This window comes from Elgaria multicarinata, chromosome 6 (genome assembly GCF_023053635.1).
Source record: "Elgaria multicarinata webbii isolate HBS135686 ecotype San Diego chromosome 6, rElgMul1.1.pri, whole genome shotgun sequence".
NCBI lineage: Eukaryota > Metazoa > Chordata > Lepidosauria > Squamata > Anguidae > Elgaria > Elgaria multicarinata.
The window spans coordinates 108,638,128-108,654,521 of record NC_086176.1 but is presented as its reverse complement, the minus strand read 5'-3'; the positions used below and the strand labels follow the sequence as shown (position 1 = coordinate 108,654,521).

General features: G+C 44.4%; 1 protein-coding gene across 2 annotated transcripts in view; it reads right to left on the bottom strand.

Annotated features, from left to right (window-relative positions):
- DYM (dymeclin) overlaps nt 1-16,394 on the bottom strand; it is a 228,634-nt gene that overhangs the window by 44,509 nt on the left and 167,731 nt on the right. For both annotated transcript variants that reach the window (XM_063128261.1, XM_063128262.1), the window contains 2 exons: nt 11,701-11,883; nt 4,092-4,205 (listed from right to left, as the gene is read on the bottom strand). In XM_063128261.1, coding sequence (XP_062984331.1) covers nt 4,092-4,205; nt 11,701-11,883 — 297 coding nt within the window. The remainder of the gene's footprint in view (nt 1-4,091; nt 4,206-11,700; nt 11,884-16,394) is intronic.

The following is a 16,394-nucleotide window of genomic DNA, read 5'->3' as shown; positions in this document are numbered from 1 at the left end:
CTTGTCTGCAAGGGAGACAGCTCTATCTCTGAACGCTGCCGCTTCCACCTCGAGAGCCAGGCATATTAGCTTAGTTTATCTCCTCCCACCAGGGTGAAGGAGAATTCCAAGAGCTGGTTATTTCAGCACCTGCCCCTTTATCTCTCGGCTTCTGCTAGAATCTTCTAAGAAGGCTAATTACCCGGTTTGGACTTTCCCTGCCCTACGCAGCACACGGCCAGGAGCAGACACTTTAAACTGACAGCTAATTATATCACGCTTATCTCGAGCAGCAGTCAGGTGAAGACGCTAAGGGAGTTTCCAGTTCTCAGGGACCTGACTGTCAAACACGTTTCACTCTCTTCCTCCTAAATGTGTGTCTGGAAAGATCTCCACGTTGGTGCTAGAGCCCTCTGACAGAACACCACAACAGTTTTGCTGGATCAAAGCCAACAGTTCACCTTACTAGTCCAGCATCTAATCTTCCACTATGTAGCCTGGGGCTGAAGTACTCAACAAAGTGTGTGAAAATCATATGCCACATATGCTCGATGGGAGAGCAAGCAAACATCTGGCAAAGATCTTCGGTAACATTTGCAGTATAAACACCCTCTTCTGAATTATCCAAACAACAGTAAGTCCTTGTTATCTTAATTCACAGTATGTTCCTGTGCAGGATGCTACTCTATGCAAAGAGCATTTCTGCGTATATGAACCTCCTGCTTTCCTTAAGTGCCAATAGTTGAAGGATTCAGCCAATTGCGAAATGAGTTTTTGTGGCCATGGGGCTCACTGTTTGATGTGACTCCTAAACACATGAAGGTAGGTGGAATTGGGTGGGCAGAGGGGTTCCATTCTCCCTGAAAGAGCAAATACACAGCTTGGGGATACTCTTTGATTCAGCTCTGTCACTTGAGGCTCAGGTGGCCTCGGCGGCTTAGAGTGCCTTTTGCCAGCTTTGATCGTTTCACCACTAGCTACAACCATTTCTGATCAGGGATAGTCTGGGCATGATGGTTCATGCTTTGGTAACCTCCCGCTTGGATTACTGTAATGCATTGTACATCAGGCTGCCCTTGAAGTTAACTCAGAAAGTTCAGCTGGAGCAGAACTCCTGGACAGGGATAGCTTGACCACGGTGGTACAGGCATTGTTAACCTCAAGATTGGATTACTGCAACGCGCTCTATGTGGGGCTGCCCTTGAAGCTGCTCCGGAAGCTGGAGCTAGTGCAGAATGCTGCAGCTCGGCTGTTGTCTGGAGCTGCCGCTTTCCAGCATGCAACTCCTCTGCTGAGGGAACTGCACTGGCTGCCTATTCGCTACCGGGCCAGGTTGAAGGTTCTTGTACTTGTGTACAAAGCCCTAAACAACTTGGGACCAGGATACCTGAGAGAGCGCCTTCTCCCTTGCCAACCAGCCCGGTCACTGAGGTCATCCGAGGGCCTGCTCCTGGTGGTTCCAACTAGATCCATCCTCCGATTGGAATCCACCAGGGGAAGAGCCTTCAGCGTGGTGGCCCCCCTCCTGTGGAACTCCCTGCCTCTGGAGGTCAGGCAGGCCCCAACCTTGTACTCCTTTCGGCGCCTCCTGAAAACATCTTTATTCCAAGAAGCCTTTCTTGAACATGCAGCCTTGGATTTCTGTTTTTGCTTCTTTTAAATTTTGTTTTAACTGTTTTTAATTCTGTTTTTATTTTCATTTTACCTTGTACACCGCTCTGAAATTTTTCAATGGGGAGCGGTATATAAATATTCTAAATAAATAAACGCAGCAGCCAGAATTGTAACTGGTATGGCCAGGTAGAATCACACAACACAGATTCTGAAGAAGCTGTATTGGCTATCTATTTGCTTCTGAGCCCAATTCAAGGTGCTGCCCCATGTTTAAGACGGTCAAGGGAGAACTCAGGTACATTATGTGACAACAAGGAAGAGCTTTTTCTGTCATGGCACCCTGAGTGTGGAATAACCCTCCCCAAGGAGGTGTGACTAGCACTGACACTGCAATCTTCTTGGTGCCAGCTTATTATTTATTTATTTATTTATTTATTTATTTATTTATATAGCACCATCAATGTACATGGTGCTGTACAGAGTAAAACAATAAATAGCAAGACCCTGCCGCATAGGCTTACATTCTAATACTTGATTGTTTGTTTGTTTTCCTAAGCATTTTAATTGCCTGTTTGCCATATTTGCTACCCTTTTACGTTTTTGTGATGCTGATGAATTTGTTTTACTGTTTTTATTGTAACTTGTTTGATCATTTTGATCACACTCTTGTATACCACCCTGGTCTGCACAAAGATGAAGGGTGGTCTAAAAACATTTTTAACATTAAATAAATACGCATAGCCATATAACATAGGATCAGTTCTCCATGAAATTTCTCAAGGATAGGCAGGTTAACACGATTCTAGATTCATGTTGGGGTTTGGTCATGAAAATGTCTCCATAAAGTTAAGTGGACAACCAGTTCCTCTGACACAGCTCTGCTTCTTAATTTGATATTTCTTTACTGTACTTTATCCAGTAAACGTTGTAAACAATGGTCTTCTAGGCCTTCTTGTTTAGATGGCAAGATGTATTACTTCACTCGGTGAGCCGGCCCTGCTTGCGTTTTGGAGCCCAACTGCTCACCCTGCTGAGTGAGACCCTGGATCTCTATCACAAAATCCTGCCCCGACCACACCACTGATTTTTATTACTGTTCTCTTCATTCTGTATAATGACCCTGGTAATTATATAAACTTTTGAAAATAAAACTTGTGACCTTTTTTTTCTGAGAGATGACAAACAGGAAGTGTCCGCATTTCTTTAGAAAGAGTAGTATAAAGGTTCCCAATCCAAAGAAAGCAGAGTACAGAGTCCTGTGCAACACAGATGTCATGGGGCCACTACAAGTTTTAGGGTGCAATCCTATGCATGTTTAGACAGAAAAAAGTCCAACATGCTAGCTGGAGAAAGTTGGGAGTTGTAGGATTGCACCCTTAAGCACAACTACGGGATTGTGAGCAGGCCATGAGCATTCCCTTCCCCCAGAAATTGGATCATTTTTTATTATACCAGCCTGGCTTGGACAATACTCTTTTCCCCATGTGTGGTGGAGGAGTGAGACCATGGCCATAGCTAGACCTAAGGTTTATCCCTGGATCCTCCAGGGGTCAAACCTGTTCATCTAGGTGACACACAGGGGATCCAGTGCTCAGGCAGGGGCGAACCCTGGATGATCCCAGGATAAACCTTAGGTCTAGCTGTGCCCCAAGTCTTTTCTCTCCACCTACCAGGCATGCCTGTTCATCCTCTAAGGAAGGGGGGGGGGGCAGATGGTAGATCTCTAGATGTTTTTGTACTTCAACTTCCAGAAGCCCTTGAGAGCATGGCCAATAGTCAGGAATGCTGGGAGTTGAAGTACAAAACATTTGGAAATCTACTTTCTAACCAACTGCTTTAAGACCACTGGACATCCACGTGTGGGTGTAATATATGACTAGGATGCTCACATTAAAAGTCGAATTTTCATTGGCCCAAACAGCATTCAAGCCCCTAGATAAAATCCAGGAATTAACCACACAATCTGGGTCACACATATTGGATTTTACGTGCTTACACCGTATTGAAAAATGTTACACCCACATGCCAGATGGAAGCAGGGGGAAGGCAGGCATATTCTCACTTCCACCCCAAGCGTAGATTGGGGGAGGTCAAAGCTACTATTTCATGGTCATTGCTACAATTTAATGTTTTATTTGATAGAGTTTGATAATATTAATTTGATATTTAAGTAGTTTCTGTGCTCCTGAGCTTTCAAGAGTAGGGAATTTTATTTTTAATTCCCAAACATAAGACAAGCTCTTCCCCACCCCCCTCAAAAATGAATATTAAAAAGTGAACGGTTGCAAAATTGCTAATCTATGTTTGACATCCATTCATTCATTCCTTTTCTGCAGCATGCACATAGATCAATAATCCATACAGATCCCTAAACACAATGCACATGGAACTGCACAGCAGACTATGCAAGATTCCAACAAAAAGAGAGAAAAGACAAATTATCTTTAAAGTGCTACTGTGTGGAATATGACCCCCTGATTGGCTACGCCAACACTCACCCTGAGCCTGTCTTTGGGCAGCGCAACGGCTCCCTGCTTGATGATTTCCAGAACTCGCTCCACCGACAGTTCAGCCCCAGCTTGCTCGATCCGTGAGCTAAAGAAGCTGATTACCTGGAAGGGAATAAGAAAAAATATAAACAAGTGGAAGCATGGGTTAATTAAGCAGTGTCAGGATGTCTGTCAACCAGATAATTTTTTTAGAAGTGTCAAAGCCTTGAAAACTGCCAAAACTGGAGCATGATGGCAATTTATGTGACATTCACGGATACTTAACTGATATTCATCAACTGTCAGGTTTAATGCTAGATTAAAAAGATTATTTAGTATTCACAATTCAATTAAGCCACATAGGGGATTTAAGCACTGTTCTTTAGAAACATACATCTTGAGCAAATGTGCTATGGCAGGGATCCAAAAACGTACCTATACCAGATCTAGTGGCCAAGAGACTGATCTGAGGATTGGAAAGTCCCCAGTTCAAATCTCATCTCATGTATGCACTCCCCATGGCCTTAGGAAGCCATGATTTCTCAACTTCTTCCACCTATTTGTACTTTGGGAATAATAACACCAACCTATCTCATAAGGTCTGTTGATATAAGGCATATGAACTGGTTTATATGCCTGAAAGCATTCACAAGGGGTCTCCAGCCTTTTTGGGCTGGTAGGGACATTTGGAATTTTGAGGTGTCATGGGAACCATCACAAAATAGCTGCCGTAGGAATGCCAAGTCACAAGAATACAGAAAGGCAAACTGGAGAGAACAAGAGGCAAGTAACTTCTACAAGAACTTGAATACATGGGAAAATTGATGACAGAGTTGGGGGTCTGAGGCCCAAAACATTTTTCTCCCTCTCTCAAAATACTAGAACCTGGGATCATCCCATGAAGCTCATTGGTGGGAGAGCCAGGACAAATAAAAGGAAGTACTTCTCCACACAGCGCATAGTTAAATTATGGAACTCACTAACACAGGATGTAGTGATGGCCACCAATTTGGATGGCTTTAAAAGAGGGTTGGATAAATTCCCGGAGGCGAAGGCGATCAATGGCTACTAGCCCTGATGGTTCTGTGTTACCTCCAGTATTTGAAGCAGTAAGGCTGTGTGCACCAGTTGCTGGAGAACATGGGTGGGAGGGGGCTGTTGCACCATGTCCTGTTTTGTTGGTCCCTGGCCGAAGGCTGGTTGGCCACTGTGTGAACAGAGTGCTAGAATAGATGGATCCTTGGTCTGATTCAGCATGGCACTTCTTATATTCTTAAAACACAAAGCTACAGTTCTCCTTCTCACTGAGGATCCAAACTCTCTCACTCTGTACTGCAGCCCCCCAACAGTCCCAGCAGCCAAAATCCTCTCTCTCTCTCTCTCTCTCTCTCTCTCTCTCTCTCTCTCTCTCTGGATCACCCATTTATATCCCCAAACTCACTCACTCTCTCTCCCTCCCTGTTTTATACAGACACACACATGCATCCATTCATTTATTTATTTTATTTTTATTTATGGATTTTTATGCCGCCATTCAGCCAAAAAAGGCTCTCACGGCGGCTTACAAAAGTATTTCTCGACAGCCCCTGCCCACAGGCTTACAATCTAAAAGACATGACACAAAAGGAAAGGGGATTGGGAGGGAGGAGGAGGAGGGGGAAAAGGAAAGCAAATTCAGGCACTACAATCTTAGTTGGAAAGTTCAGCAGTTACAGTTGACAGCAGGAGGGAGGGGGCTCTCAGCTGGAGCTGGAGCCAGGCATGGCGGAGAGGTGCCTGGCTGCTGCTTCCTCCCTCACTGGTGGCCTCTGCAGAGACAGATGGTAGCAGGAGGGAGGGGGCTCTCAGCTGGAGCTGGACCCAGGCACGGTGGAGAGGTGCCTGGCTGCTGCTTCCTCCCTCACTGGTGGCCTCTGCAGAGACAGTTGGTAGCAGGAGGGAGGGGGCTCTCAGCTGGAGCTGGACCCAGCACGGTGCAGAGGTGCCTGGCTGCTGCTTCCTTCCTCCCTGGTGGCCTCTGCACAGACAGTTGGTAGCAGGAGAGAGGGGGCTCTCAGCTGGAGCTGGACCCAGCACGGTGCAGAGGTGCCTGGCTACTGCTTCCTCCCCCACTGATGGCCTCTGCAGAGACAGTTGGTAGCAGGAAGGAGGGGGCTCTCAGCTGGAGCTGGACCCAGGCACGGTGGAGAGGTGTCTGGCTGCTGCTTCCTCCCTCATGCATTATACAAGCAGGCGCACATGCCTCCCTTCTCCTCCACTCCAGTCCTGAAACCCACCCTAGGTGGCCCAAGTGCCAATGAATGTGTGAGGATGCAACAGCGCCCACGGGTGCTGCATTACTGACCTCAGTGCTATATAAAGACTACATATGATTATGTCCTCAGTTGGCTCTCTTCATACCTTTTGAACCACTCTCTCAAATGGCCACGTTCTGATAGTCAAATCCTGGGTTAATAAACATTAGCTCCACGCAGCTACAAGCAGCCCTCTTTGCAAAGAAAGCAAAGAAGCCAGGAAGGTGCCGTTAATAATAGTTTTTCCATTGCACGCATCCCAGGAGCTATGGTGAAGCCTCCCCTTCCTTTAATATTTTTTTAGGTCTGCTTTCAGACCGTAATCCCCTTGGGGCAGGGACCTGCCTAATCTGTCCTATGTAAAGCACCATGTGTGTGCGTGCATGTGTGCGCATGCCTGTGAGTATATACAGCAAACGAATCGATCTGCATCAACACAGAATTCATTGTGCTTCTTCTCCATGGGCAGCCCCTTCTTGGTGAACACCTGAACGATTATTATTTTTAATCCTGCTGTACATGTGCTGCCACTGCTGGAAGCTGCACTACAGCACGGCTTTCGTTGCCAATTTAAATGTTAAGGAGGTTCCCTAAGAGAACATGAAATAATGAGAGTAATGAGTGGTGCTCTTTCCATGAGCATTCTCTGACTTGTGAAACCCACATTGATGACCTTCCACTCCAAGGCCTAGAATGATCATTTTTGCAATATGTTATAAAGGAAGGCAGGTCTAGCAATGCTGCTACATGTGCACGCAATCTTGAGAAGTCAGGTGGAGCTTTCTGTGAAGCGAAGCATTGCCCATGTCATTGAGAGCTCTAACATTCCTTTGATAATCTTCTTCAAGGACTGGGAAGTGGTTTACAGCATGGCAATTATAGGTCTGAGTTGCCTTTTACTGCAGAGCTAGACTCCCAACTGGAGCCCTTGAGCCTAATTAGGCCCTTACAACTCTGCTGCTATTAGTAAAACAAAAGAGAGCTGATGGTTTGATTGCTCTAGGATTCAGATGAGATACACCATTGCTGCAAGCAAGTACAGGCATCTCCTCTCTTTGGGAGCAGAAGACTCGTCAGGCTTGCAAAGAAGACTTTTCAGAATATGCTTGAAGTGCAAAGCGAATGAAATTCAATAGGAAAAGCATTTCTTCAGTAAAGAAATTACTAGTCTGCTGAGTCTAATCACACTCTACTACAAATCATTAACAAATTCCCCCCACCCCAAAAGAATCATAGCACAAAGCAAACATTGCAAGACTAAAAGCTCAAATTTTATTGCAATTATACTTGACAGGTAAGACCTGCAACCAAAATGCTGCAGTGGGCCTGTTCAGACAACACACTAAGCCACGGTTAGGCTGCTAACCCCTTTGCAGCAAGTGGTTACTGAGCGTATTTAAGCCATAGTTATGTAGCCAACCATGGTTAGGAATGGTTCACACGATACACTAAGTCATAGTTCACATGACACACTAAGCCATAATGTTTAGCTCAACATGCTTAAGCACCATGGTTGAGCATGTTGTCCAAACAGGGCCAGTGTATACTTTCTCACCTCTCAGCAGGCCTGCTCCTGTTCAGAGTTCCTGCCAACCAGCCAAGCCTTCTTCAAGGCTTTCCCCAACCTGGTGTCCTCCAGATGGTTGGACTGCAACCTCCATCATCTCCAGCCAGCGTGGCCAATGCTGTGCTGGCTGGGATGATGGGTGGTGTAGTCCAACACATCTGGAGGGCACCAGGTTAGGGGAGGCTGGCTGTAAGGAGCTCAAAGCAGGTCACTCCTGCCCCACTGCCAAGTTTCCCATTTTTCTTCTCCAACTGCCATTCAACCTTCTGTGGCTACTGACCACCCTCACTGGGTTGCTTGGGGGTTGTTGCTTTGCCTGAGGCTGAGAGAGCGGTTCGCCTAAGGCCAGCTTATGAGTTCATGGCAGAAATGGGATTGAAACTGGGGACTTTCTAGCCCTTTCATGCTATACCAATCTTGTCCATGAGAGAAGGTAAGGATAAACGCACACACACACACTTCCACAGTGTTCTCAGGGCTGCAAGTATCTCCTTTTTTAATCTAACAAGTCCCATTATATCCCCTAAAGCAAATGAAAATAATAGCTCGCTGCACAGCAAGTGAACACCCTGTCTACAAAAACACCCTTAAGGGCCAACAACTGGCAACTGCAGCAAATGTTTGTAGTCATTCTTCACTTATTTATTACGATTGTTCTCCACTTCTTGAAATGTTTTGCCACTTACTTACTTATCAGAACTACCTATCTTGCAGGAAAATCCTCCACACAGCAAAAGTAACAAATGACCAACTTTCTGTAATGTTTTGGACATCAGTCCAGCGTTAGCAATTACCAGTAAGAATAAGCCTGTCACAACCTCCAGAACTGGAGTCCATTTAGTTCTGGAACAGACTTTAGCAGTAAATGAAAACAGAAATCATACTATCCCTGGTTACGAAGTGAACCCAGATGTTTTCTATCTGTACAATATTAGAGTTGCTGTAACTCAGTCCCACAAATACAGCCAGCATAACCTGAACATTATGTAAATAATGTAGGCATATGCAACTTTATGAGTATGAGTAGCACAGCATACCTCATTTGTGTGCATACTTGCTCTCAGCACCAGCCAAAGTATCAGGGATAGAGACAGGGTAATGAACAATCTTCCTACTGGCCTCTTTTTTTCAATGCCAGGAAAGACTGAAGTCCCTTCAACAAATGATCACATTTACCCTCATTTAACAGTAAATGTTGGCATTTTCCAGAACAGACTGGAAATGTCCAGAATTATGAATGAGGCAGTAAGGTCATGAACCAGGGCTTGCCACATGGAGCATAAATATTACTCCAATACATCAGCAGACTGAGGAATGCTGGGAGTTTTAGGATTTCTTTTTCTTTTCTTTTCTGGCCTAAATATGCATCTGATTGTGCACGAAGTTGCTTTGCCTAGGGTATCTTATGGACTGCCTTCTCCCATTTCATTTTTACTCCACCATCTGAAATACGGCGGATGGTTACATAAGATAGAACTTTCCCAATGGTGGCCCCTATATTACAGAATTCCCTATCAAAGAAAATATGTTGATGGGCTTGGGAGGCAAGTTAAAACTTTATTTTTTTCACAGGGCTTTAGTGAGAAAGGCAAGTTGCAGGACAGTTGGGATTATTGCGTTGGCTTAGGAATGAAAAGTGCCATGCTGGATCATACCGAGGGTCCAGTCCAGCACTGTGTTCACACAGTGGCCAACCAACTGTCGATCAGGGACCAAGAAAGCAGGATATGGTGCAACAGCACCCTCCTATCCATGTTTCCCAGCCTCCCACCCATGTTCCTAAGCCATTTACGGCTTTAAACGTCATTACCAGCATCTTGAAGTCCAACCGGAAGTGTATAGGCAGCCAGTGCAATTCCTTTAAGACCGGTGTTATATGGTCTTTGTGGGATGTACTGGTCAGCAGTCTACTTGATGCATTTTGCACTAGCTGCAATTTCTGAGTCCTCTTCAAGGGCAGCCCCAAGTAGACTGCATTGCAGTAGTCTAATCAGGAAGTTACCAGTGCCTGCACTACTGTGGCTACGTTATTCCTGTCCAGGAAAGGCTGTAGCTGGCGGATCAGCCAAAGCTGGGTGCAAGTATTCCGGGCCACAGTCCACCTGGGCCTCCAGTGACAAGGATGAATCTAGGAGTACTCCTAAGCTATGCACCTGCTCCTTCGGAGGGAGTGCAACCCCATCCAGAACAGGTTGCTTACCCAATTCCTGGACTCTGGAACCACAAACCCACAGAGCCTCCATCTTGTCAGGATTCAGCTTCAGCTTTATTAACCCTCATCTAGGCCATTACAGCCTTCAGGCACTGGTCCAGCACCTTCTCAGCCCCAGCTGACTCCGACGGCAAGGAGAAGTAGAGCGGAGTATCATCAGCATACTGATGACTCTGAATCCTAAAACCCTTAATGACCTCACCCAGTGGCTCCATTTAGATGTTGAACAGCATGGGGAATGGAACAGAACCCTGTGGCATCCCACAGCTTAATAGCCATGGGGTGGAACAGGAATCCCCCCAATATCACTCTCTGGAATCGGCCTTGCAAGTAGGAGCGGAACTACTGTAACACAGTGCCTCCTACTCCCATCTTGCAGAGCTGATCCAGTAAGATACCATGATCAATGGTATCAAAAGCCGCTGAGAGATCTAGGAAGATCAACAGGGGCGCACTTCCCCTGTCTTTCACCCGGAGTAGTCGTCAGTCAGAGCAGCCAAGGCTGTTTCAGTGCCGTGCCCTGGCCTGCAACCAGACTGAAATGGGTCCAGATAACCAGTTTCCTAAAAGAAGGTCTGAAGCTGCCAAGAACCTTGCCCCAAAGTTACCCTATGAGCGACAGGGTGGTAGTTCTCACATGCCTCACATACTTGTCGATTAGCTCTCAAGATTATGCTTTTTGAGGGGTTTTCAGACTTCTGTAATTATTGCACAAATAAGTATAGACTTATTTGTTCCACTATATTAAAGCTAGTAAACTATGAAGAGTATTATTTTCCGATAGATGTGTATGCTGGAGGAACAGACAAAGCATTTTTTTAATTCACTGATTAATGATGTTATCTTAAGGCAGTTTTTCTATATGCTGTTTCAGAGAATGCAGCTTATAATTGCTTAAAAGTAAGAAGCAAACAAAAACCCTCTCCTGCTGGAAGGTAGGACTGCGTGCCACCTCCTGTCTTGTCTGGTGTCTCTGCAAGAGGGGAAAGCAAGCATCCTGATTGCAGCAGTCTTCCAGCAAGGTAGGAAATATTTAGATCTCCCCAACTCTACCCGCCTGCCCTCCACTGCAGCTATTATATGCCTGGTAGCTCTAGAAGGGCTCTTATGGCAGCTTATAATTGAATAAAAAGTACAGTATAAAATATAGCTGTATAAAACCATTTTAAACCCCCTACAGCAGAAACAGTCACAACAGCTAACCATAGGACAATCTTTCCATGTTTTAGTCTTTCTTCCTGTGCTTTTTTCTTTAGTATCATATCTATTAAATTGCAAGCCTACAAAGCAAGGCTTCCGCTTTCTCATTTTTGTACCGCGCGTAGAGGTTTTGGATACTTTTATATAGAAATCATCACTTCTGCCGTCTGTACACAGATGTGAGAACTATACATATATGTGTGCAAATACCAGAAAAATATGAACTGGACTTCTACAATGAAGGGAACAATTATAATGCAAAGAACATATATATGAAAAGTATCTATTTAAGAAAATAATATAAATGGCATTTTCAAATGCCTTGGGAAGTTAATCGTCACTTACCAGATCTATATTCTGCATTATGTCCTGGAAAGAGGGGTGCGTTCGAAATTGCTCAAAGAGATCTCGCTTATAAAGCAGTGCGTACACTAAATTAGGATTATGATGTAGGGAGTTGGTCAAGCAGGAGTTGATTATCTCTAACATCATTCGAATGACTTCTTCAATAACATTCAGGTCCTGTGCCTATAAGAAACAAGTTGATGTATATTAGGCAGAACATACATTATATAACAAAAGTTACTGTACAGCCAGTTTCCAATTCTTAATTTCTTTCTAAATGGCCCTTCAGGGGCACACTGTCTATGTTAAGTTTTGCACACACAAAATCTGCTGTGATATCTTTTAGAAGGCCACATTACGTTGAGGAAGTTAGCACCTTGACATATTTTCCAAGCTTCATTCTATGGGACTAATAGGATGATACCTCTCAGTCCGATTAGCCTGTCTGTCAGCAATGTTGAAAATTTTCCATTTCAAAAGGCGGCTCTTCAAGAAATTGAAGTAATGCTCCATCCTGAAGAACTTTAGGGTCAGCTAGTGCAGGCAGCTATGCCTGTGTTTCAGAGAATTCTGTAGTTCCTAGGAAGCTAATAAGGGGATCTCAAATGATAAAATCAGGAAGGGCAGACATATTTTAAGTCGGGAGGTGTAGAAGCAGCCCTTATGTAATTAGGTTTTATTATTTTATATAAAGATTAAGGGGATCCTTCTGGATCGAAAGGGAATCCTTCTGGATCAAATAAATTAATAATAATAATATTGAACTGTCTTGCAAAACAGGCAAATATCTCTTTTCACTTTTAGTCCCATGTATTCCCCATCATTTAAATTACACTGACAACTTATTAGATTGTAAGCCTATGCGGCAGGGTCTTGCTATTTACTGTGTTATCTGTACAGCACCATGTACATTGATGGTGCTATATAAATAAATAATAATAATAATAATGTACAATTTCACTATTTAAAAATGTTGTACGTGCCTCAATTGCTGAGAAAAGGTATGGTAGAAGTCTATAAATAAATAATTTTCTTTGAAGTGCAAAGGTGAAGATCTTGGGGGAATCTATGCGTTCATATAATCTTCAAACGACACACCACCCCTTTGCAGAATTGTCAGCATGCCTCCCTGATCCTCAGAACAGATCATAATGCCAAGTTGTAGACAGAACTCCGTAGGAACTCTGTTATCTCCTTGCTGAGACAACATCCTCCTATTATTTTAATAGGAGAGAGAGTTCCAGTCAGCAGGGCCCACTTAGAGCTAGCCAAGGTCCTATTTACTTCCTGCCTTGATCTGTCTGCCAGTAGATGCTACCAACTGCCTTTGTTATTCTCAAGGAACCACAGAATAGGACACAATTATTTTTAGACACAGTTTAATTGGTAGCAAAGTCCTCACTATTTAAGTAGCTGATGGCTTAAGCAAAACCACGATAGCTTAAGCAAAACAATGGGCTGAAGCATCTCCCTTATGAGGGAAGGTTACATCAGCTGGGATTGTTTAGCTTGGAGAAGAGGAGGCTGAGGGGAGACACAATAGAGGTGTACAGAACTATGCATGATATGGAGAATGTGGATAGGGAGACATTTTTTCCCCTTTCCCAAAATACTAGAAGCCAGGGTCATACCATGAAGCAGATTGGTGGGAGATCCAGGGCAAATAAAAGGAAGTACTTCTTCACACAACGGATAGTTTAATTATGGAACTCACTACCACAGGATGTAGTGATGGCCACCAAATTGAATGGCTTTAAAAGGGGGTTGGATAAACTCCTGGAGGAGAAGGCTATCAATGGCTGCTAGCCCTGATGGTTGTGTGCTATCTCCTGTATTCGAGGCAGTAAGCCTGTGTGCACCAGTTGCTGGGGAACATGGGTGGGAGGTTGCTGTTGCACCATGCCCTGCTTGTTCATCCCTGGCCGATGGCTGGTTGGCCACTGTGTGAACAGGGTGCTGGACTAGATGGACTCTTGGTCTGATCCAGCAGGGCACCTCTGATGTTCTTATGTCCTTTATATATTCCTGAATGAGAATGGAGCTCTGAGTTTGCAGAGCAAGCTGTTAACCCACACGAAAATAACATCTCTTAGGTTTGTTGGTTTGTTCTTTATTGATAATTTTGTTGATCTTCCTTAGAAAAAGTATTTTAAGCTAAGGGAGAAATACACTGAAGTGGCATATACAGGTGAACTCCAGGTGTGTCAAGTGCACAGAGAAATAACACTTCTTTGCCTACAAACTAGGCTGATAAAAAAGGTTATCCTCAGAGCCAGGCAAAAAGGAACCAGGAAAAGGCAAACTAGGGCTCCCAAACAAACCAGTTCTGTGAGGACCCAATTCAACGTTTGCTTGAATCTTTTTGGAAATAGATTAACTCAGATTCATAATTAGCTGAAGTATCTTCCCGCCATGACACAGTACACACGGCACAAAATGTTGGAATCCCTGATCAGGAGCAAATATTTATTGTTGGTATATCTCCTATCGCCCTGCTGTTTTGGTGACATGAGATTTTAGATCTGTCCTTTTAATGCCACAGATATACTGCTGTATCTCGAATTGCAGCTAATGAGATCCCCTGCTAGACATTGCAATAAGAAAAAAACCCTAAAACTCTTCTTTTTAAACAAGGAGAAGTAAAAGATCTGTGCTAAACCACTCAAGACGTATGGACACTTCATTCCTTAAGTGGTTTAAGGCCATAGCTAGACCTAAAGTTTATCCCTGGATCATCCAGGGGTCAAACCTGTTCATCTAGGTGACACACAGGGGATCCAGTGCTCAGGCAGGGGCGAACCCTGGATGATCCCTGGATAAACCTTAGGTGTAGTTGTGGCCTAATAGTCATTCCCTCTCCCAAAGTAACCTGGAGAACTGTAATTTGGTGCTGGCGGTGCAGCGCTAGGATTGTCAACAGAGAATCCTCAGCACCCAGAATTTATTATTACAAAGATTCCCAGGATTCTTTGAGGGATAGCTACAGCGGTTAAAGTCGTCCAAAATCGAGAGAAGTTTGCAGAGTAGATACGTACATCAGCCTTGTATTTAAGCACTTGCCTGGCTGCTGTAGGCAACAAGGTATTTTCACACAGGAGAGTGAGTGGTCTGGCAGAGGTGAAGAGCTAGAACACTCTGCCCCTCCTCTGTGCGCAGTACAGAGGCTGCCAAAGGATGTAACACCCCCTTCAAACCCACCGTAGAAATGCAGCAGGCTGCTGGAGGAGGGCTGGACATTTCCACCCCTAGCAGGCTAGTAGACACATTTGAAGGCTAGTAATTTTTGCAGCTTATTATTTATTTATTTATTACACTTATATACCGCCCCATAGCCAGAGCTCTCTGGGCGGTTTACAGAAATTCTAAAATTGAGATAAAAACAAGTATACAAAATTTAAAATTTTAAAACACGGAACAAACACACATACAGCATTAAAAACCATTAAAAAACTAAACAGGTGGGTGATTAAGATGTGCCGCCATATGCCTGGGCAAAGAGGAAAGTCTTAACCTGGCGCCGGAAAGATAGCAGCGTTGGCGCCAGGCGAGCCTCGTCAGGGAGATCGTTCCATAGTCTGGGGGCCACCACCGAAAAGGCCCTGTCCCTCGTTGCCACACTCCGAGCCTCTCTCGGAGTAGGCACCCAGAGGAGGACCTTAGAGGTTGAACGTAGTGATTGGGTATATTCACGTCAGGAGAGGCGTTCCATCAGGTATTGTGGTCCCAAGCCGTGTAAGGCTTTATAGGTATTATTATTATTATTATTATTATTATTATTATTATTATTATTTATATACTGCCCCACAGCCGAAGCTCTCTGGGTGGTTTACAACAGTTAAAAACAGTAAACATTAAAAATATATATACAAAATTTTAAAAACCATCAGAAACATATAGACAGCAATATAAAAACAACATTATCCATTTAAAAACAACAGTTCTGGGGTCTGTTAAAAACAAACTTTAGCGTTGTTAAATGCTATTAAATGCCTGGGAGAAGAGAAAAGTCTTGACCTGGCGCCTGAAAGGTAACAGTGGTGGTGCCAGGCAAGCCTCATCGGGGAGATCATTCCAAAGTTGGGGGGCCACCACCGAAAAGGCCCTCTCCCTTGTTGCCACCCTCCGAGCTTCCCTCGGAGTAGGCAGTCGGAGGAGGACCTTAGATGCTGAGCGCAGTGTACAGGTAGGTTCATGTCGGGAGAGGCGTTCTATCAGGTATTGCGGTCCCAAGACAAACGCCCCAAGTTCTTACATGCTCTCATCAAAAGCGTATTATATTTCCCTCTGATGTTGACTTGTAGCATTTGGAGTAATGCTAGGCTTCTAAGAAGAGGCAACATCAGTGGGGTGGGGGCAGGATAACAAGCAGAAAGCCAAGGACAATGAGTGGATGAGAGGATGGTGAAATATTGTCACGAGAGGAAGCAATACTGTGCTTTGTTGCTGTACATCATCAGTATGGCAAAGGACTTCTGCATCTAGACATGGCGTCAGGGCAGATATAAACAAGGTTATAAAAACATTTCAGAGTTAACGTGAAAGTTTTTATCACCCTGTGTAATAACTTGCGCACTGATTTCAAAACAATTGAAACACATCATTTATCTCTCTCCTCCCTCAAGACAATGGGTCAAACGAGAAATGTTCTAGCAGCGTTTTCCTTCGATGCAACAGCTGCTATCCACGAGGAAAGG